A 24,001-nucleotide genomic window follows, 5' to 3' on the forward strand; every position below is an offset into this window, starting at 1 on the left:
TCAATCAAACTACAAGAATAATAAAGATCAGGCATTTGTATAGGGTTTTACAATTTTAAAGTACATTCCAGATAGACTATATAACTTCATGTTCATATATGCATAAATCACATCTGAATTTTAATTGTAACATTTTTTTAAAGTTACATTTGAAGATAAAAAACGTGAGAACTTTGAACGTGGCAATCTAGAGCTTGAAAAGCGGAGACAAGCTCTTTTGGAACAACAAAGAAAAGAGCAAGAACGCCTTGCACAGTTGGAAAGGGCAGAGCAGGAAAGGAAGGAACGTGAACGGCAGGAGCAGGAGCGGAAAAGGCAAATGGAATTAGAAAAACACTTAGAAAAACAGAGAGAATTGGAACGCCAGAGGGAAGAGGAAAGGAGGAAAGAAATAGAAAGGCGTGAGGTAAATAAATATTTTCAGAGGAATACTCATGTGTCAAAATTATGTTGAAAAATTATATTGGGAAATACTATATCTTGTATTTCTTTTTTTTCTGTTTTCAAAATTGTGTAAATGAGATATTTGGCAAAATGGGGCAGGAAGGAATAATTTAATATTTTTTCAACATTTTGTCAGGAAAGGTACATTTAAGTATTGGTTCCTTAACTTGGCTCTAAATCATGACTATGTAAACTTTGGCTTTATGTTGCTGCCTATTGCTTGTCTTTTAAGCATAAATGAATGTTCTGGTGCTAAAACTTTAAAAAGTCCTTGCCAGCTTGGAATTTAAGGACAGTGAATATCTAAGAAAGCATTGTTTACCTCACATGTTCATTATGTTTCTTGCTTCTAGGGGATAGTATTTAGCAACTAATTTATCAAATAAAATTGGGTTAAAATAAGTTTTAATCAAATTTATATCAATGTTCATCTATGCCTTTCAAGCAGCTTTTGCCTGATAATCAAATTGCCTGATTTTTTTAAATTAGTATACTAATTTAGTTATTAGCTATCTTCAGAATCTCTGTTCACTTTAATAGGTAAAATGCCTTTGTTTTTCATTCTTCTTCTGCTTTGTAAGCTCATTTCTATCATAATCTTTCATTCTGTAGAATACCACTTGAACTAACATACTAATATTTGGATGGATAGGAACTTTCTAACCTGGCTACTTTTCTTACATTCATAAATTGTGCATTCTTGGAGAGAGTTAATTTGTATAACCACACAAGTGTCTAATTAAAATATACTTTAATTAGAGTGAAGATCCAAGGAAATACTAGGAAGGGAATCCAAGACTTACGTAATATATAGTTTCATGTTAGGAAGATGACAGGGAGACATATATCTGCATTGTTTGTATGAATACAATACTAATACATACAGTATTATATAGGTTGAAACTTTTATTTAATAGAGCTACAAAAGTCAATAATTTTTTTTTCATATTTTTAAACTAATGAAGGCTGCTAAAAGAGAACTGGAAAGGCAAAGACAGCTTGAGTGGGAACGTAATCGTCGTCAAGAATTGCTGAATCAAAGAAACAAAGAACAAGAAGATATAGTTGTTTTGAAAGCTAAGAAAAAAACTTTGGAGTTTGAACTGGAAGCTTTAGTAAGTGAGAAACATTTGCCAGATATTTTCAAAATTATAGATTTTTTTTCTATAATTATTTTTTCTAATCATCAAAACATAATTTCATTTTTTTTGTTTTATGAAAAAGTTCAAGGGGTTTGCCAGTCAGCATTAAACTTAGACAATATATTTTCTATAACCAAAACTGCCAATTTGGCCATCTCAGCAAGTTCCATCTTGTTCACCATCTATTCCTCCATTGTAGGTAAAGCTGAATTTTTCCACCTTTATGCATGTAATAATCTTGCTGTCAACTTTTTATCCATCAATCCCAAAACAAAGGTATCTGGTTTCAATTGCATATTGGCCTTTAAAATCTCCTGTACTGTATTAATATATATAATTGAGTCCAGAATTTTCTAGGATTTGATATAACCCATCAAGCATGACAAAATGTCTTTTCTCGTTTGGCTTTCTGGCATAAATTTGAAGTATCTTTATAATTCTCAACAATTTTTCTGGTGACATATGCCAACAACGCATCACTTTATGAAAATTCTTTTTAAGATTATAACATAATGTAAATTTCACTCCTTTCAACTACATTTTCCCCCATTGTTCCATTTGTATACAGTGCTGAATCAAAATTTTTAGCCCATTTTATCATATATCCATTCACTTATTCTGTAAAGGTTTATACATTTTAGCAATAACATGTTCATTGTACATAATTCTGTTTCAAATTCAGTCTTGCAGTGTTCAGAAACAAAACTTATCTTATTTACTTTACATCTTCCCAGCAATTGTATATAGGAAGATGGTTGATACATGTATCCTCCCAATTCTTCTCTTGATTTTATTTTACACTAGACAACCCATGACCCACTGAGTCATCATTTCAGAGATATTTCCTTAATATCTCCTTTCTAAACAGAAAAACAGAAATGACCACAGGCAAAAAAGCAGGAGTGACTTCTGACTTCTTTGATCGCAGCTGACTACCCTCCAGCAGCTGATGGTGGGATCTGTCTACTCAGCCTAAGGAAGGTTAGGGTGGGATTGGCCTGTCTTATCTCCATTAGCTGAAAGAGGGACCAGTCTACAGAACCTCCAGGTGGCAGCATTGACACAGCAATGCAACAGCACTGAAGTAGCCACAAATATGTGAAATTTCAATCCCATGGGAGTCATCGTCCCAAATTATGGACACATTATATAAATTAGCTGACTTGAAGAATGGGATCCTTGATACTCTCTGAACTTTGTGGTTTTTTTGCAGACTTTTCATTAGCAAACTAGCTAACATCATCAGTATACCAGTGTACACCAGTGTACGAAGGACCCCACAGTTCAACCTTGAGCTACAAATATTCTCATCTACTGGTACCATTTGAAGTACCTTGGTTTAAAACTGTTGCCCCATGATGCACCATTTCACCAACTGAAGGCTAAAGATAAAGGAACACGAAAGTTTTAGTAATATATTTTGCATTCTCCTTGGCAAAATTCTAGTATATCAGAGCAAGTTAACTATTTGCGTTTACTATCATTTCTCTTCTATAAACTGCTTCTTGTGCTGAGTGCCCTGAAGGTATTTTTGGGCACAACTTAGGTTTATATCTATTCCATATTCTCAATATGACATGTCTAACAAAACAATATCTATCATCTACATTAATGTTAGTTTTGTTGTATCATAAATATCCATGCAACACAAATTTCAAGTCGTGTCCTTCTAATTCCAAAAGCCTTCTGTTTTTCAGTAGCATCCATTCTTTCAGCCAGACTAAACAATAAGCTACAAAATATAATTTCAAATCAGGTAAACCCAATCCTCCTCCCTTCTTTTACATCTTGTAACAGCTTGTATTTAACTTGTGCATTTTTCTGCTGCTGCACAAATTTAGTTATCTCTTTCTACTATTTTGTGCTATATCAGTCAAAATAGGTATTATCTGGAACCAAAATAGCATTTAGGCAAAACATTAATCTAGGTCATAAAAATTCTCCCCAATGAATCAATTGCATTTTTTTTCATCTTAACATATCCTTTTAAGCTTCATTCCTAGTGGTAACATAATTATCTTGAAATAGCAAACAGTTCAAATTTATCATATTGATACCCAAATATTTTACTTTCTTAATCTGGTAATCCATTTTATTGATTAGTTATATTTGATCTTGTTTTGGGGTTTTTTTGAACATCTTTGTCTTCTGTTTCTTAATTTAAAACCTTGTCTTCTTCCTTTTTGTATTTCACATGATTTAGCTAAATTTCCATTCATTATTTGTGCTTTTTATGAAATATAAATCATTTTTATTTATTTATAAAATTCTCTCCAAAGTTTACAACTTCCAAAACTAGAAACAGAAAAGTCCAATTCAAATTACCAAAAGTTTTTTCTCCACCTAAAAAAATAATAATGCAGCTTGTTTTTCATTATTCTAAAATATCATATTCTAAAATATCCAGTACAATTTTAACATTCTTTTTACTGTCTTTTAGGTAAAAATCCACATTGATCTTCATGAATAAATTCTTGTAAAATTAATTTCAATCTGTCAGTACTGTTGTGAAAAATTTGTTGTCATTATTCAATAATAATATTCATCAATAATTTCTTGTTGAAACCAAATCTTATCCCTCTAGGTATAAATGCAATATTTGCAGCTTTTCAAGTTTCTAGCATCTTTCCCCTCTGTAAAATCAGATTCACTGTATTTTGCAAAGGTTGTAGAACTTCATCCTAAAAATATTTATAGTAAGAGTCCAATAATCCATCTGGTACAGGTACTTTTCTTGATTTAATTTAAAGCTTCAGAAACTTAGAGAAGAAAGAAAGAAAGAGAGAAGAAAAGTAAAGAAAAGATTATGAATGGATCTGCAACTATAAGAGGTTGTAGATCCATTCATAATCTATCTTTCTTTTTTTAATAATCTTTGATAGATTTTGGTGGATTTTTTTTTAACATCCATCCATTTTCTCCAAAGGAATATCATGCCCTTTATATAAATTGGAATAGTACTAATGGAATGCTGTTTATATTGCTGTATTATCCATTAATACAGCATCTCCCTCTCTCCCCCTCTCTCTCCCTCTCTCTCTCTTGAAGTTTCAATATCATTTTTTCTTAATTTGTATGCTAGACATTTTCCTGGTTTATTTGCAAATTGAACATTTTTTGCGTTGCATAAGTTCCCTTTTATTTACATTTCTCTTACCTTCAGTATCTATAACTCTTGCTGTAAGAGTTTAATTTGATGAGAGATATTTATCTTTCTTGCAGGTTTCTTTAATTCTTTATATCTCATCTAAAATAATCTGGGTTTCTCTTGATTCTTTTTAAGTTCAGTATTATTTTCTATGAAATATCCTCTAATAAAAGTTTTACTTGCATCCAAGGCCATTCTTAAATCAGTATCTTTATTTAGCTTGTTTTAAAAAAATACTGTTAATTTCCTTTTACAATTCTTCACTATTTATTTCTTGGTGTAATTGCATTTTATTAAATCTCCACCTAAAAGAAGTATATTTTCTTTTTCTAGACTAAATTCAGAGTTTATGATCAGAAAAAGAAATCTTTTTCAACTTTGAAGTATAACTAAAAGAACTTGCAACCAGTTTTGTGTTCTAATTAAAATCTGAATAAACCAATATTTTCTTTCCCTGTTGAAGAATGATAAAAAACATCAACTGGAAGGGAAGCTTCAGGATATCAGATGCAGATTGGCTACTCAAAGGCAAGAAATTGAGAGCACAAACAAATCTAGAGAGTTGAGGATTGCAGAAATCACACATTTACAACAGCAGTTACAAGTAAGTATATAGAAGTGATGGCAAACCTTTTAGTGCCCAAACTGAAACCCAAAACCCACTTATTTACCACAAAGTGCCAACACGGCAATTTAACCTGAATATTGAGGTTTTAGTTTAGAAAAAAACAACTCATACATTAACATTCTTGGTCTTAAAAGAAAAACACAACAACAAAGCTTTCAATGATACAAACAACTTTTGATTGAAAGGTAAAAGTTTGCATTTGGCATGCTTTTGAACAATTAATGTGATTTTTGCTGTTGTATGCATGCTGATAATTTGTCTAATCTTGGCTCATGCTTTGTGAGTTTGAGAGCAACACATTTCTCAAGCCCCTTCCTAGCCAAAATAAGCCTCCGGAGCGAGCATGCTCGCTCTGGAGGCTTGTTTTCACAGGATTGCTGTTAAAAGCAAGGCACACTCGCTCCAGAAGCTTGTTTTGTCTAAGAAGGGGCTTGAAAAATGGCTTTTTTCCTATGAAAACATAGCCGAAGTGCTAGGTGCTCATGCCCACAGAGAGGGCTCTGAGTGCCCCCTCTGGCACGCGTGCCATAGGTTCGCCACCACTGGTATATAGTTTTTGAAAATGTTTAAAATTGTATCTTATGTACTCCTGCATTGAAAGAATAGGACTTAATTTCTGAGAGTTGAATGTACTAGTTGCTTAATTAATATCTGTGTTAGACAATAAGCATGTGGCAACAGTGAAAATGAGCAATATCTAAGGAAATGAAGTTTATCATATTTATGTCCCATTTTTTTTCTCCAGGAACCAGTGCATATGACGCTGTAGTTTTCTTCCCACATCCCACAGAATCTATTCTGATATTGAAATTTAGTTAACTTGATTAGCTATTAAATTATGCTGCGTAGGAGCAAGTGTACCTTAAATATTCTCACAAAATACTTGAGGTTGGTCCTCTAGTTTTCTGAAGCAAAAAAGCATCTGAGATTTCAGGCAAATTTTCACTTTAAAATGCTGTCATTTCTTAATTTGGGTATTCTATTGTTACTGCCCGCTTTACATTGCAGGCATTTCTCTAAGTATCTTTCAAAGACTATATTTAGTAACTTTTGTAGATAATTGTTAGTGATTGAAGTATGAAGAACTGAAATACTTTTATTTTTTCATAACAAAAATACTAACTATTAGAATTGGCATTTTTCATCTAATTTTCAAGCCAGATAGTTCAGTTAGTTGGTAGTGATTATATACTGGTTGAACCCCATAAAACTACACTTTCATCAAAAATTGATTTGGAATTTCTGTGAAATATCTTTACCAAGTATCTGTTGTTTCTTTATTCTATTGCAGAGGTCCCCAATCTGTGGGCCATGGCCCACTACCGGGCCATGGGCACTCACCCCTACTTGTGCTAGCGCTGTTGCCGGGGCAAAAACGGGGTGCCATGCGGTGAAAACGGGATGGTTCTAGCACCCATGTGGCAAAAATGGGGCGGTGCTAGCGAGTATCACAGGTGCTAGCACCACCCTGTTTGTGTTGTATGTGCTCGTGGCCCCGTTTGTATGCGCGCATGCGTTAAATGCTTCCCCTTCCCTTTCCCTCTGGTCTGCCAACTGAGAAAGATTGGAGACCTCTGTTCTATTGCATTCATATTTGGCTTATTGATAATGACAAATGTTCCCTATTACAGTATTGTTTTGTTGTAATAAGAGACTCCAGTGAAATGAATCTAAGGAAGAATAAGGCTTGAAAAATGTCTTCAAAATCTTTATTTGTGAAAAGTTGGGTATAATCTTAACAGGTTTCTTTAGAGGAGGAGATATTATCCTAATGTTATCTTTGAGATGAGATTCTTCATTAGTGTAACAAATTTGTTTTCAAGATTTTGTATGGAATTTTTCTGCCACTTCAAAGTGATAGCAATAACAAATGTGTAGAAAGCCTAGACATCATCTTCTGTCCTCTTGCTTTATTCTATTTGTGTTGTGAAAGGAAGTGATAGCTGTAACACAAAATAAGGGGAAATATTTGGGAGTATTCTACACAGTGGCTTTTTTTTTTTTGGCAGGCTTAAGGAACTGTTTTCTCAGAAAAGTGGTTTTCGTAGAATGATGAAGCAATTGTGATATGATATTTGTGGTTATAGATACAACATTTCTCATGTTATTTCTTTTAGGAATCTCAGCAAATGCTTGGAAGATTGATTCCAGAAAAACAATTACTCAATGACCAGTTAAAGCAAGTTCAGCAAAACAGCTTGCATCGTAAGTTCATTTTAAAACGGTTCTCTGCTTGGAGAAATATGTATATTGTAAGGTCATTCCATTTAAGAATGACTGGAGAGTCTTTTTTAAAATATTCACTGTCAGTATTTTTTTAAATAGGAGATTCATTTCTCACTGTCAAAAGAGCTTTAGAAGCAAAGGAGTTAGTATGCCAGCAACTTCGTAACCAGCTAGATGAAGTAGAAAGAGAAACCAGATCAAAACTTCAGGAGATAGATATTTTCAACAACCAACTAAAGGTAAACAGGTTTAAGTTATATTATAATTAAGCAAATCCTCAACTTCACCATTTGCAAAATAAATTGTGAAAATTGACTTGAGCATGCATGGAATTTTTTAATAAAAAAAGACTTTGTCCCTGTTTTCAGGTTGAATATGCTTTTGATGGTAAAATATATAAATGTAAGATGAAAGAAGAAATGTTGCTGATTGTATTATTGGCAAATTGTTAGAATTTCCCAGTGCCCATTGAAAATTTGTCCCATAAAAATCTGAGTGTCCCAAAAGATAACATATTCACCTTTTATTTGAATGCATGTCTAAGAATTAAGAATTCTTAGAATTAGGAATTCTTAGAAAGCTAAATGGACAATTATTGATCAGGCTAGAATTAGGTTTTTTTTAAAAAAAACAAAACAAAAACATTAGCATTACATTTGACTGGTTTAATTCTTTAAAGACATTGATTTAAAGTACTTAGTGCAATCAGAGCAAAATTGTCCAGGAATGTAATATTGGTACATATTTGTCATCATGCTTTTAGCATTTCTCATTCCTGTCTAATTTTTTTTAAATTAAAGTGTTCTGCAGATAGGATATGAACTAGATAAGATGCTAAAAACATGATGACAATTATTATCAACATTGTATTCCTGGACAATCCATGTTTTTGAAGAATTAAACCAGGCAATTGTGGTTCTGATTTTTTTTTTTTAAAAAAAAAAGCTAATTCTGACCTGTTCAATAACTGTCCATTTAGCTTCCTATCTATTTAGTAACTTCTCTGTCTAGTAACTATTCTTGTCTTGGAAACTGCTTGCTGGCCTACTCAGAATAAGGTTCTGTTCAAAGAGTGTATGGGATTTAGGCCAGGGAGATCCATAATCAGTAACTGCACAGTCTTATAGGCAATTGTGATCATTGACCAAAATTTCACTAAAAACAGTCTAAAACAGGGCTTTTCAACCAGTGGTATGGGTACCACCTGTGGTACATTGGCACCTGGCAGGTGGTACACGACCATCCCAGAAAAGTGGTAGTGGGGGAGGGAATGAGCTGGTAGTGGTAGTGGGGGGAATGAGGTGGCAGCACCGCACAAGCCTGAGCGAGAGACGGCTGGAGCTGCAGGGCTGTCAGGGCTCAGCGGAAGCGCCTAGATCAGCGCTTCTTCGGGACTGTCAGGGCTCAGTGGAAGTGCCAGGATCAGCACCAGGTTCCAGCTGGAGCTCGGCACTGATCCTGGCGCTTCTGCTGAGCCCAGAAGAAGTGCCAATCAGCTGGAATGTTGCAGCATCTCCAGGGTCTTGTGATTCAGATGCTTGGCAACTGATTCATATTTATGACGGTCACAGTGTCCCAGGGTCATGTGAAGTGAGCAAAACCTGCTGCAACCACCCAGCAGACGGGGGGAATAAAAACCAAACACCCCTCCACCCCACCCCCGCTGCCAATCCTCAACAGAAATGCTCACAACAATGGAAACCTCGGACAGGAGGAAGAGCGCCGCCGGGTGGGCAGGCAGGTGTCTTGCTCGGCTGTGCCTTGCAGGGCACTTTTTTCAGTGTCATTGTAACTTCGAACAGTCACTAAGTGAACTGTTGTAAGTCGAGGACTACTTGTACTTTATCACTTTTTTCCTTTTTTTTTTTTTTTGGGGTCATCAAGTTTTGACACCTTGCTAGGCGACTGGTGGTACTCGGATGTTGCCATATCCTAAAAGTGGTACAATGGGTGAAAAGGTTGAAAAGCCCTGGTCTAAAAGTTTAAAACATAAAATTAAAAGAGCAAAAATAGCTATATAGTCAATATGAATAGATCAAGTGAATTTTACAAAAACAGAATTTTAGTTCAAATTGGAGCTTAATGTTAGACTGCTTTTTTACTGGGCTCCTGTCACATACTCAGAAATTGCGTACTTGATTAAATAGCTTAAATTCGGTGTTAATTTTAGACTTGATTAAATAGCTTAAATTCGGTGTTAATTTTATCACTGTTGAAGTTATGTGTAGTAGTTTGGAATTGCAGATACCTGTATTAATTTATTTGTTTAATTTATAGATTGCATCATACTGATTCCAAAGGAGTGGCATTTTCTTATTGTAGTGCCTATTTACAAAGACAATCAAGACTTAACTGCTAATTATCAGCTTAAAAATCTTTTAAATACAATTAACAAAATTTATGCTAAGCATCTATATAATATTCTATAGTATTTCATGGAAAAATGTTTATTGCCCTAAAGAAGACATCTAGGCTGTATTTTTCTATTTAAAAGTAGTATATAATTCATTTCCCAGGAATAGCTATTGGGTGAAGCCGTCAACTTCTAAATTATATGACAATTTCATTACAAATCAGGTTGCCTCTGTGTTGCCAATTCCTGTTCAAAAAAGAGTGAAGCAAGGTTGTTTATTTGCTACCTTCCTTTTAAATTTCTATGTAAACTTCATAATCCAAACTCTAGAAAATATTGAATTTCACCCAGTCCAGTTGGGTAATAAATCTCATTTTTTATATGAGATGATGCCATCATTCAGTATTGAACAAACCAAGGCATTTAAATATTCATAGAGAGTGCAAATTCTTGATGTGTGCTTAGATGCACTGTTAAACAAATTAATCTTATTAATGTATTTTAGCTTAAACTTGATTTTTAGCTATAACCTTATCTTTAAATTATTACATAATTGTCAGTATTATTTGAGAACAGTCTAACTACTGGTTATTAATAAGAAATATAGACTGAGATTGATCCAATTAATAATTAATTGCAGATGATGAATACCTGAGCTAAATACTGAAAATATATTATACATTATTATTGCACTTAAATAGAAATACTACTACAGTGATTTTGTTTTCCTTAAGTTGTCTTCAGTGCTGTTTAATGTGTACTTCTGCTTATTTTAATTTTACGGATTTTGAAATTTGTGTTTCCAATTGACATGTTCAGTATATTAATGTTAATCTTATAATAAGAACATTTATCAAGGGGTCTGAATAGGTTTGCTATGGGGAAAATTTTACAATGAGTTTACCTTTCTAGAAAAACAGTGAACAGAGTAGGCAGAAAAAAAATCATGAAGATTAGATAAGGAGAAACTGTTTTATTACTGTAGTTGTTATTAGAATATTGCTGTAACTTTATACCCAAATTCTGTTAACTTATTTTGACAGATTTTAATATTATAGGAATTCATGTTTGTTAGGCATTGTTAAGATGGTAAAACTAGAATTGTGACTATCATTTTAAGTACAATACTGTTGAGACATGACATACCCTGTCTTGTGTGAACATAAATTAGTAATGGTTCTAGAACATCAGACTTAGGTTTTTGAGATTATAAAAACTATTCTGATGGTTACTGATAGCACGTCAGATTCAGAGCTGCCTTTCCATCTCAAGGGTAAGAGAATTAATGTTTGAAAATTATTATCTCAAGTGACCAGTAAAGACAAGATGTAGGGAATGAACAGCATTTTGCATAGAAGCCAATGGAATTTTTGAGAGATTTGAAAACCTACACATTCTGTTAAGGATGTACAAGATTCAGAAACAAAAGCAAACAAGTTGAATTTGAATTGTAGAATCCTTGGTGCGTTCTGAGCTTGGTAGTTTGCTACATATATTCTCTTTTATTCATAAACTAGAATTTAAGGTGATAAGTCATGTAGACTTTTTATAAACAATTCTTGTGATTTCAGGTTGTCCAATAAAAGCAGTAAACTTTTAGTTTTGACAGTCAAGATCAAATTTAAAGCAGTTGAATAACTGCAACAAATATAATACCAGATATAAATCATACTACAGTGAGTTTGAAGTAAGGTGATTATATAAAATTTAAAATTAGTTTATTTGGTTATTCTGGAAGAGCTTTGGTTCTTCATGCTGAGAAACAAGGAACTGTCCTGTGCATTATATAGTAACCCACCATTTCATTATTGTAGGACCTGAGGGAAATACATAACAAGCAGCAGCTACAGAAGCAAAAGAATATAGAAACTGACAGACTAAAACAGAAGGAGCAGGAGAGGAAAACAGAGCTGGAAAAACAGAAAGAAAACCAGAGGTAAGCTCGAATTTGGAAACCATATTGCTTCATGAAAGGAGTTGATCAAAATCTTGAACAGTCAGTTATTTGTATTCTGGAAGGACTAATTGTCCATATATTTGGCAGAAGCTTATTTTTTTGACAGAGCTGCATAATTCTTTGATTTCTTTCAAATAAATTGTGTCATATTTTAATATCTGCCAAAAAAGTATTGATGGAAACATTTAATATTTAACAAACTAGCAGTGCTTCCTTAATTTAAATTTGTATTTTCCTGGCTAAAGTATGGATTATCCAAGGAACCAAATGATAGGTTCCTTGGATAATAGGTGCACCTACAATTGATCCAAAGCATGTTGCTCACTAGGGGTCCAACTATCACACAGCTCAATTTTTATTTATTAATATTTTCTTAATGTTGTACACCAATATGTGTGCATGCATAATTATATTCAATTAGGATAAATTTTACTTTACTTGAAATAATAACCTAAACATTAGATAGCTGATTATCTGTTTGCTGTATTAGGTTCAAGCTAACAGTAACACACTCCCTCCTCCGTCCCTCCGTCCCACACTCCGTCCCTCCTTCCCCCTCTCCCTACCTCTCTCCTCCCCCCCCACACTCCCTCTCCTTCTGTCTGTGTGAGTGGGGGGGGGTGTCCTTGGTGCTTTCTGAGTTTGGTTGTTTTATTGTAGACATTTCATTATCCAAACTAGGTAATATCTTCAGTGCTAGTAAGGAATGGGGTTTGCTCTCAATTTATATTCTAGTGGCTTGCCCTGTCAGTATTGCTAGGACCAACAGTCAAAAAGTAAACAATACCCCAATCAGAGAACTACCAAACAAACTAACAGTAAACAGCCCAGCCAAAGAACCACCAAGATCACTCCCACCAACATCTCTGAATATCTCCCTGATTTTTTAAGAACTTTTCCAGGTAAGACAATATATTAGAAGTTCTGCCATTGTTGAAAGCATTGAGGCATCTGGCAAGGAAATATCTCTGCAATTACATAGGTTGTCTAGTATATTTCTATATTTCTAAATACCATTTATATGTTTGCACTAATTAGAAAAACCCAAGATAGAGAAAGACAGTGGCTTGACAGAATACAACAGGAAGAAGAACATTCACGGTCAAGAAAAAATCAAGAGGAAGAAAAACAAAAATGGGAAGAATTAAACAAAAAGAAAGAAAATGATGAGAAGAACAAACAGGAAGTGCAAGAAAAAATGAATAAATTTTTTCATCACCATAAAGATTCAACAAAACCAACTATCCAAGCTCCCTGGTCAACTGCAGGTACAAAATAATGGAATACTCAGATTAAATGCTCATAAAATCTTATGTTCTTCTCTTGATGTACTGGGGTAGATTCTGCTGACTGAAGATTGGATAGTTTTCCCTGTTTTCCTCATTTTCTGACCACTAATTGAATATATTTTATGACTGCATTTTATAATTTTACTGTAAATCACTTGGAGATGCATTTTGGAAGCAATATAGAGGCAATTAATAATAAATATTTTGTTTTAAACAAATTACTACTATGAACAAAGCAGATTAAACTGGAAGCAAGCTAGAAGCAGATGAAACTAGAAGCAGGCTACAATTTATCTTTTGTTTTTTTCTAATGCACAGTAGAAGCTCAGTGTTTATAAGTCTCTAAATTAAAGCTAGAACTATATTCAAATACATTCAAATTACTATTTCAGAAATATGATTTAAAACTTCTATTGATATCCTGCTTTTCCCCCATAATCTTAAACTATTTGTATGCATGCTTGTCGTCCTATAAAGGAAACTTCTTTTGGAGAGATGGAGGGTTCAATGAAAAATAGTTATCCTAAAAACAAAATATAGTTCAGTGCTAAAACAGTCTTTTAACCAACTTGGATTTAACCAACTCAAATAAGAACAGCACACTCAAAAGGACTTACAGCCAAAATAAAATTAAAAAATCATTTTTTGCTTCCTCTTTTCCCTTCCCCCAATTTTTTATTTAGATGAAGTTGGTTTGATTATTTTTAAATATAATTTGATGTCACACTTTCATGCTCGTGTACATACCATTATATGCAATGAAAATTCAACATCATCGGGCAAATGATGTAAATGCCACATTATTCAATTTATTGATTAATAGACCTCTTAATTAGACATTTCAGTGAACACCCTTACTTGGTACAAGCACGTCGTTTTTTCATGTAATAGCATCTGAAATTTTATAATGTTGTTGTGATTAGTTTTTATTCATTTATTTTTTATTTTTATTAAAATAGTAAATACAAATAATGAAAACACCACCCAAAAATATAGTTAACAAACCTACATACAGTATAGTGGTCAAATAAAATAAAAGTAACAGAAAGGGGGGGGGGACACTTAATTTAGAATGTATATAAAATAATTGTGAATATATTTTGCAACCTGCAGTTTCCTAAATTGCGTTTAAATAAATGTTTGAATTCTGTTTCTGCTACTGCAAAAATTAAGATTACATTGAGAATGTGAATACAAATGATGTCGATGTATGCAAATTAAATTTGTCTCTTGAGATATAATTCAAAAACAACATGTCTGTTTTTGTGGATCTAGAAAAGGCTCCACTAACTATTTCTGGTCAGGAAGATGTAAAAATAGTGTATTATCGAGCTCTGTATCCTTTTGAATCCCGAAGCCATGATGAAATCACTATCCAGCCAGGAGACATCATCATGGTAAGAGAAGAATGCAGTATTACCTCAAGATCACAAATCTTAATCTTAACATCTTAATAGAGGAAATAGGTTGTGAAAATAATGGGGCTCTGCAATAATGTCTGGGGATGTTATGGAGATTATAAGTCTATAAGAAGGCAAATATGATGATGAATAAGGCTGTGCAGTCTTTTGGATTTAAAGGCGGTTTAATAACCTTTTGGAGGTTATTGGGCCATGACTGTCTGCAACTGGAAAAAAAATGTACTTATTTTAAAGAGTTGCTGGCTGGTATTCCTTAAACTAAGGAGTTCTTAGAAAAGTTGGCCTTTTAAATATTTTTTAAACTTGCATTTTAATTTTTTCCATAGATGTAACTATAGAAAAACTCTTTAACCCTTCCTGAAGCCTAGAAAGTTTTTACAGTTCCTGTATAAACAGGAATAAAAGGAGGGAAATATCACTGGAAAGTCCTTGTTTGGAATGAATGTAAGCTTTTTTCATAGACAGGATTTTAATTATTTGATGTATATAATGTAAATATACTTATTTTGGAGTACTAGAGAATGATTTTTTCTCTCTGTCAAAGTTTAAAGGAACTTTAATTTGATATTTAGGTATGCTGAAAGATCTTAATTTTATGATTACATGAAGTTTACTAAAACTTGTGTAAAGTTTAGTAACTTGTGCTATTAAAACTTTGTGTTTATAGTTTTTTAAAGTTAATTTTTCAACTGAAAGAATAGCATGAGGTATGCTTGTATGTAGTTTTCTTTCATGTTCAGTTTAGTAACATTTTTTCACATACAATACATTCAAGACAGTAAATCTGTGTGTTTATATGATAGTAAGTACTAGTACATAGGATTTCTACATGAATAGGTTTTTAAAAAAAAAATAAATTAGGGATGCTAAAACTGAACGCTCCATGCATTTCCCCAACATTCTGAGAGGTTGTTGTTATTATTATTGTTGTTGTTATTATTGATTTGCATTTTTTTCATTTATCAAATCCTTCTGAAGAATCTAGGATAGGCAGGTGTTGATGTTTGATGCTATTAAACGTATTGTTACTGGATATAAGCTATTCTAGGTAAAGCTGTATTTTGCAATTGACTGGTGGTAATTTTGTCAATACCAATGGTGCCCCAGTTATTTTGGGATTGCACCCAAGGTGCCTCTTACTATTGGTATTACCCTTGCTTTCTTTTGCACAGTTGTTCTATATCTGTTTGCAAGTCTTTGTATTTTGTTATCTTTTCCAGTTCTTTCTCTTCTATTCTTCTGTCTCCAAATACTGCCACATGCACTATCCAGACTTTTTTGTTGTTCTTATCAATAATTGTTAAGTCTGGGGTGTTATGTGGCAGGTGTATGCCAGTTTGAATTCTAAAATCCCAGTGCAGTTTAGCTTCTTCATCTTCTACTACTTTCTCTTTTATTCATATGTTTGCAGGTAAATTGTATTTCTTGCAGATTTTCCAATCCACCATTTTTGTTACTTTGTCATACCATTGCCATAGTAGTCTGTGCAGTCTTCTTTCAGCAGCTAACCAGGTGATCCACTGCTTCTTCAGCTTCTTTGCAGAGGTATCACTTGCCTTCTTTTGCTGTCTTCTCAATTCTGCTTTGTATATATTTGTTCTTAAAGCTTCATCTTATTCAGCCTTAATTAGCTCCACTGTCTCTTAAACTTTCCTGCTCTTAGACACTACAGGTCTTGTTTTTATCTGCTTTGCCTGCTATTTTTTTTAATGTACTGGCCATGTGATACTTTGTCTTCCCATATCTCTTTTCTGTTCTTCATTTGGTTTTTCTTGTAGGCCAGTTTGGTCTCTCCAATACTCAGTAGGCCTTCCTGGTATATTAGTTTCAGTGCATTTTCTTCATTGTCCTTCGGATATTCTAGTGCCCTTTTTTCTTTCTCAACTGTCTGATGCACTTGCAACATTTCATGCCCACTTATTCTTCAAGACAAGCAGATTATGTCAACATCACTGCAAGGATGAAGGGCATGATTCATTGTCATTCTTTTTCTGATCTTCCTATCCAGGGCTTTTAGTTCTACACGAGTCCAGTCTGCTATTCCAACTGTGTATCTAATAACTGGAATCAGGTGTCAATTGCCTTAACAGTATTTCCTCCACTGAGTTTGGACTTCAGAAATTCTTCATTCTCTTGATGTATTCACTTCTTTTTCTTGACTTCAGTATGCTTGATGTCAGCTTGAAGTATGCCCAGGTATTTGTAATGATCGTCTTCATCCAGACTCTTGATGTTATTTCTACAGGGCATCTTGATTCCTTCAGTTTTTACTATTTTTCCCCATTTGATAAAGAGGGTGGCACAGTCCAAATTCCATTGCAATATCTTATCTGTATATATGGACTGTATTAAGCAAGGATTGTATTTCAGATGGTGTTTTTCCATATAGCTTCAGATCGTCCCAAGTAAAGGAAATGGGATAGCCTGATAGGTATTTTTAATGTTTGATAGCCATGGCTTTACAGACCCATGAAGATTGTAAATGCAAAAATTGGTTGCAAACTTTTCCATTATTGTCATAACTGTGAACAGTCACAAAAAGTAGTTGCTCAATGAGGACTACCTATATAACATTGAACAATCCCTCTCAGCTCATTCATTTACACGCATACCTCTAGAATGCGTCTCTTTACACCTTTTTAAAAATTTAAAATGTTGTTCAAATGTTTTTTCTAACAAGGAGTCAGACACATGCAATTAGTTGTATAATTTTGCTTTTTTATCTCAGTATTATAAACATATTTTGTGATAAAATTTTAATACAGTATATAAATAAATAATGAAATATACACTATTACCTGATATTGTTTCCTTCAGATCATCACAATGTATGTTAATATATAAAATAAATACCCATAGTTATTGAAGCATAGTTGCATAAGTAGGAAAATAATTAGGCTGTAAATATCAATGCAGATTTAATATAAATTTATTGTTTATATTTTACTGTTATTTGCCTTCAGTTATATATGTTGTGTCTCTTATACTTAGAAAAATAGAGAAATATTTAGAGTATATTGTCCTAAATTGATATAACTGGAATTGCTCTCGGGTGGGTTTCTTGGAGACCATCTGTTTTCACTATTACCTGTCAATAAGCTTTGTCAAAGCTTTTTGTTTCAGTCACTACAGATTTACTTACATTTCATTAATTATAATACTATTGCTCTAAAATTATTACATATACTTAATTTGGTGAAAATATTATTTGTGGAAATCATTTTAGTTTTATGCTTTGAATTAACTTATTTACATTTGAACAGGTGGATGAAAGCCAAACTGGAGAACCGGGATGGCTTGGAGGTGAACTGAAAGGAAAAACAGGATGGTTTCCTGCAAACTATGCAGAAAAGATGTCTGAAAATGAAATTCCAAGTTCCATAAAGCAGTTAACTGATGTGACATCTGTACCTAAAATTTCATTACGTGAAACCCCTTCAACACCTATGGCACCACCTGTTCCTACAGATTCAAGCCCTACTAGCAACAACTGGGCAGACTTCAGTTCAACGTATGATTTCATTGGAATTTCAATTTTTCTTCCTTTTGGTAATTGTATAAGTGAATGACTGAAATAAATTATACCACTTTCACTATTAATTTTACAAGAGGTTTTAAATTATATACTGAAGCACATCTGCCCTTAATTTCTGGTATATTAGTGGCTTCAAAATGGGTCAGCACAGTAAAATTGAGTTCAAAAATTATTTTTTCTAAACTCTTTTTACTCTCTGCTCTTAGAAAATAGATAAAAATTTCTATTGTTAGATTGCAAACTTTAGAAAATATTCCGAAAAGAAAAGTATTTTAAAGATTTTTTAAAATTCACTGAATTTAAAGCCATGTAAAGAAATCCATGCTCATAATTGCCTTCAGAAATTCCAAGCACCTATTGTTCCTTTCCCTTTCACTCTTTTGTACAATCCAAGGTGGCATAAGGCCTCCAGGGCCTCCAAGGCCTCATGGTGAATATCTGTTCTGAACATTTTATGTCTTGACAAGATCATGCAGTAGCAGTAATATCGAAAGAGATGCAGGAATCATCAGCAATCCAGTATTATTCTGGAAAATATGTTATATCATGATTAGAGAGAAAACATGCGTCTTAACTATGGTAATGATTATATCCATCATTTCTCTCTATTCAGTTGGCCAACAACTACTAGTGATAAGCAAGAAACAGATAACTGGGATGCTTGGGCAGTTCAGCCTTCCCTTACAGTTCCAAGCACAGGACAGTTAAGGCAAAGATCTGCCTTTACTCCTGCAACTGTTACTGGATCCTCTCCTTCTCCTGTTTTGGGTCAGGTGAGTTGATATTTGTGAGCAAGCTAAATACCATACGGGCATAAATTTTATTGGGTACTTTGTATTGTACTTATGCTCCTGCTTTATGAAATAAACAATTCATGGATTAGATAAATAATATAACTGATAGTATCACTTTACATGAAGAGGCAGGAAAACGGAGATTTAGGAATTCCTGAGTCCATACTGTCCAAAATAAAGAATGTACAGTAATGCTAAACAAATACATGAAATTTCACAGTACCATGATAACTTCACAATAATCTAGGAATGTTGTGCCTCCTCATTCCCATTTTATATTTTATTGATTATTATAGTATATCAAATAAACTCAACCTAACTTCAATATCTAACTAGGGTGAAAAAGTAGAAGGACTTCAGGCACAAGCATTATATCCTTGGCGAGCCAAGAAGGACAACCATTTAAATTTTAACAAGAATGATATCATCACTGTGTTAGAACAGCAAGATATGTGGTGGTTTGGAGAGGTTCAAGGACAAAAAGGATGGTTTCCTAAATCCTATGTGAAGCTTATATCAGGTCCAATAAGGAAATCAACAAGGTAATTTTATTTTGCTACATAAAATAATAATAGAAGGATTATTTTAAACAGCTAAGATTATGTATATGAACATGTGTATAAAAAATTGTTTAAAGAGAAAAAGTAACTTGTCCATAATCTAGAAATAACAATATATTCATACGTAATAGATGTACATCAATATGTTGTATATTCTTTTTAAGTTGCCCTTACTGAATAAGCTGCAAAAAACATTGATCCTTCTTTGTTCTTTCTTAGCATGGATTCTGGATCTTCAGAGAGTCCTGCTAACTTAAAGAGGACATCACCAGTTTCAAAATCTACATTTTCAGGAGAAGGTTAGACTTTTAACTGGAAATATACTGGATTGTTATATAATAAATTATAAATAGCAACTGAGAGCAAATTTGAAATATGTGTTCCCTTAAATTTACTATTAAATTAAATTCTGTGCATTAAATTCTGTGCACAGTAAATGTTTTAGTAGATTACAAAACAGCCATGCTCTATCCAGATTTCCCTTTACCACCAAGAGAAGTGTTACTATATCCTAACAATGAACATCTCTATGAGATAACAAATCGTTATCGTAAAACCCACTTTTAAGATCGTGTAGACTCTCGTGTGAAAAACCCTTTATGACGAAACAGTATACGATAAAAAAAACATAAAGGATAACAGATTCAAGAAAGTACCAACGATGGTATAAATTTAAATAAAAACCCTAGTTAAGTCTTTTAATCGAACTCACTCCTAGGTGGGCTAAAGCATTTTGGACTGTTGAAGACCTCCAATGTAGGGGAACTTGCCATTTTATGACACTATTTGTTCCATTAATTGGCAACTTTATTATTAGGAAATTCCTCTTAATACCTACCCTGAAGCTACTTTTTGATAATTTCAACCATTGGCTCTGATTCTGCTTTCCAGAGCAACAGAGAACAAATCTATTCTTCTTTAGAAATTTAAACATTACAATCATCTCTCTCCTCCTCTTTCACAATCTAAACATATCCAGTTTCTTCAGATAATTTGTGTCTCCCTTCCTCCATTTTGGTAGCCCTGCTTTGAACTTGCTCCAGTTTGTTGATGTCTTTTTTATAAGTGTAAACATGACACAGTATCCAAGTGGACCTGATCATACAAAATAAGTCCTATGATGCAGACTTTATGTCCTTGTTAATACAGCCCAGAATAATAGTTGCTTTTTAGCAGCTGTTTCGCAATTCTGGCCCTTGTTGAACTTGTGTTCTAGAATACCCAAATCCTTTTCACATGCATTGCTACCAAGCTAAGCTTCCATCATCCTACACCTGTGTTTTTCATGTTTACTCCACAATGCAGGATTTAACATTCTATTTATTAATTTTTTTTCTCATCATCATTTCATCATCCCATTTGAAAGATGTCTAGATTTTTGTGTTTTAAACGTTAAAGCACTTATATCTTTAGTTAAAAATGTTTTGTAGTCCATTGAGCTTTATTTGTCAGAAATTATTGTATGATAGGGAAAATGGATATTAGTGTAAATATCCATTTGTTAGAATAGAACTATTTAAATAGAAAACATGCAATTAAGTGTAAACTTTGTTGCTTTGGACAGTAAGATGGTAGCATATAAATTTCATAAATAAACTAGACAACCTATGCCCCATTGGATCATTGTTTCAGAAGTATTTCCTTACTTAAACAGAGAAACAGAATGACTGGTTTTTTTATATTTACATGGTAATAGAAAATGCTTTTCCAGGGGAGATAATCCCTCTAAAACTGCTTTTATTTTTATTCTAGAATCCTCCTGAAATAAATTTGTGATAACTAAAAATCCTATTTAAGGGAAAATTGGAGATCAGAAATTAGTGTACGTCACATTGCATGAAAGTAGCCTGCAAATTATTTAATTATAAGCATTTTCTCACTTCCAAATCATTTTGCTTTTTAGAATATATTGCTATGTACACATATGAGAGCTCTGAACAAGGAGATTTAACATTTCAGCAGGGAGATTTAATTCTTGTGACCAAGAAAGATGGTGATTGGTGGACAGGAATGCTGGGTGAAAAGTCTGGAGTGTTTCCATCTAACTACGTTAGACTCAAAGACTCTGAGGTAAAATTCATACATGTAGACTTATTAGAAATAATTTATCTATGTGACTGAATATTTCAAATATGATTGATGATTACAAGTTATCAAATAAAGATGGGGAAAGGAAGAAACATAAAATATGTTGAACTAAACTATATCAAAAGTAGTTTTTTATTCATTGGCAATATTCAGATTTTGAAGAGGATTTTAGATTCGATGAATTACTATTCTGGAGGATATATATATATTCTGTTCTTAGAATAAAATGGAAATAAATTTTGTAATGGTATTAAAGTCTACAATTGTGGTCTAAACCCCTTTAAATTGACCAGGCTTTATTTTTTGGTAAACATGCATGGACAGTGTTACTTTTTCTTTGAACTAAACAACTGAAATTAATATAAAACACTGATTAAGTGATCTTGTCATCTTTTTTTCTTAAGTAACAGTATTGACAATTCTTTATTGCCAATACTTGTATTGCCAACATTGTACAACTTATACAAACTTATTGTGTTTAGATCTTGATCATCATGCCCAGTTTATTTTTTATTTTGAGGTTATATGTATATAATATTTATTCATTGATTTGGTTCTTAAATCACACATCATATATAATAGCATATATAAATACCAAAATCTAATTATATTTAAAAATACAATGTGTATAGAAATTGTAAAATATAATTATTAATTTGACCAGTGAGGTAAATATTTTTCAGTGAATAATTAAATGTAGGCCAATTGAAAGCGATATGTTTTCAAAACTGTCTAAAGGCCAGTTTGAATGGCAAAACTCATATTATATTACCAAGTGGGTTCCACAAGTGCAGAGCTACCATGAACAATACTGTATTTAATTCTGAATGACAGCTAGAAAGGCTAGTTGCCACTCGAGACATGATTCCTTGGATGATATTTGTGTACATTGACTATCTTGCAGGAGGAGGCACTCTCAGATATCCTGCTCCCAAGCACATTAGGGCTTTAAAAATAGTATGTAATACTTTGGGAAAGAAATTGGCAGCTAGTACAAAATTTAAGAAGCAGTTAACATGATTTCTACAGGGTATTCTGGAAACAAACATGGCTGCAGCATTTTGTCCCATTGAAAGCTCTAAGTGATATACAGTACAAGGTGAGAGCAGAATGTTCTGATAGTCCTACCCAAGGGAAAGGCAGCCTTGGCTCTGTATCAGGGGTGTCCAACCTTGGCAACTTTAATACTTGCAGATTTCGACTCCACAAGTTTGCATGAATGGCTAGGGAATTCTGGGAGTTGAGGTCCACAAGTCTTATTCAACGGTTCCAACCTGTGGGGACTACATATATCTTTTTTTTTGGACCGAAGAGTAGTTTGAGAGGTTAGACAAAAATACAAAAGTCGTACCGAGACAAGATGAATGAGAGAAGTTTCGGTCTATCTTTCCGTCCGTTAAGTCGGTTGGGTGTTTTCCAAATCTATCGTCTTTTTTTTCAGGAGGTGGATCTCCATATAGAATATCAGAATTGTCTTACTGTTGAGTACAAGTGAACTGGTGATGATTTTATCTTTTTAAAAATCTTATGATACAGATTAGTTTTGTTATATAGCTAGAATATTTTTGCAAGTATAATACAGATGGCTTTTGAAGTTTTTTGTTACTAAAAGTAGATTGCTGTGCAGATAGAAAAAAACAGAGGGATTAATTGCATAGCCCTTTTAAATTTAACTTTCTTTTTGTAAAAATTCTTCTGTTGAATTTAAAATTATGCTTATTATTTAAAGGTTCCTGGAAATGCTGGAAAAGCAGGAAGCTTAAGCAAGAAACCTGGTAAGCTATAAACTGTACTCTGAGGAAAATGATATAGCATTTGTAAAATATTTCTTATTCTTCTATTTTCAAATTATTATATGAATCAAGATGTTTTAAAGGATATAAGCTATTTTTATTCTGTATTTGAAAAAATAAAATGGAAATAAGTCTCAGAATACAATTTTTTTGATAGAATGAACCATTTTATGAGTCTCTTTTTCTGAATCTAAAATCAATTTTTATTTCTTTTGAAGATTTTTAAATAAAATAGGGACGAGCTTTTGAAATTAACTTATTACCTGTTTTGGTGAATTTCCAAACATACCAATTTATTTTGTATTTTAACTATTTTATGTATCATTTAAAAAAATAAAATATTAGAAAATATGTCATAATCCAAATTTTGAATTAAAAAAAATAAAAATTAAATCAGAAAAAAAGTTTTATTTTGTCTCTGTCCCTCAGTTTTTCTGTCAAATTTCTGTACCAGGAAAAGTGGGATTAAATTTCACTATTAGTAATACATAATTTTGTTAACTGCTATGTTCTGTCAGACTACAAAGAAAGGGGGTATTACCTTGTAATCCCCACTCCAGAGCTTTGCAAAATAAAATATAATAATGTGAAGTTGCAATGTATTAATTTTGGGGGGAGAGGTG

The 24,001-nt window shown here is 33.0% G+C and overlaps 1 protein-coding gene across 1 annotated transcript in view; it reads left to right on the plus strand.

Annotated features, from left to right (window-relative positions):
* The window catches only part of ITSN1 (intersectin 1), a 56,250-nt gene that overhangs the window by 23,928 nt on the left and 8,321 nt on the right, over positions 1 to 24,001 (plus strand). The window contains exons 11-24 of the mRNA XM_029284801.1: positions 144 to 406; positions 1,410 to 1,559; positions 5,198 to 5,338; positions 7,480 to 7,567; positions 7,688 to 7,827; positions 11,756 to 11,877; positions 12,937 to 13,166; positions 14,463 to 14,584; positions 17,872 to 18,119; positions 18,757 to 18,916; positions 19,274 to 19,479; positions 19,717 to 19,796; positions 21,401 to 21,567; positions 23,315 to 23,360. Coding sequence (XP_029140634.1) covers positions 144 to 406; positions 1,410 to 1,559; positions 5,198 to 5,338; positions 7,480 to 7,567; positions 7,688 to 7,827; positions 11,756 to 11,877; positions 12,937 to 13,166; positions 14,463 to 14,584; positions 17,872 to 18,119; positions 18,757 to 18,916; positions 19,274 to 19,479; positions 19,717 to 19,796; positions 21,401 to 21,567; positions 23,315 to 23,360 — 2,163 coding nt within the window. The remainder of the gene's footprint in view (positions 1 to 143; positions 407 to 1,409; positions 1,560 to 5,197; positions 5,339 to 7,479; positions 7,568 to 7,687; positions 7,828 to 11,755; positions 11,878 to 12,936; positions 13,167 to 14,462; positions 14,585 to 17,871; positions 18,120 to 18,756; positions 18,917 to 19,273; positions 19,480 to 19,716; positions 19,797 to 21,400; positions 21,568 to 23,314; positions 23,361 to 24,001) is intronic.

The sequence above is a fragment of the Protobothrops mucrosquamatus genome, unplaced genomic scaffold, assembly GCF_001527695.2.
Source record: "Protobothrops mucrosquamatus isolate PMUCROS unplaced genomic scaffold, P.Mucros_1.0 scaffold_149, whole genome shotgun sequence".
NCBI lineage: Eukaryota > Metazoa > Chordata > Lepidosauria > Squamata > Viperidae > Protobothrops > Protobothrops mucrosquamatus.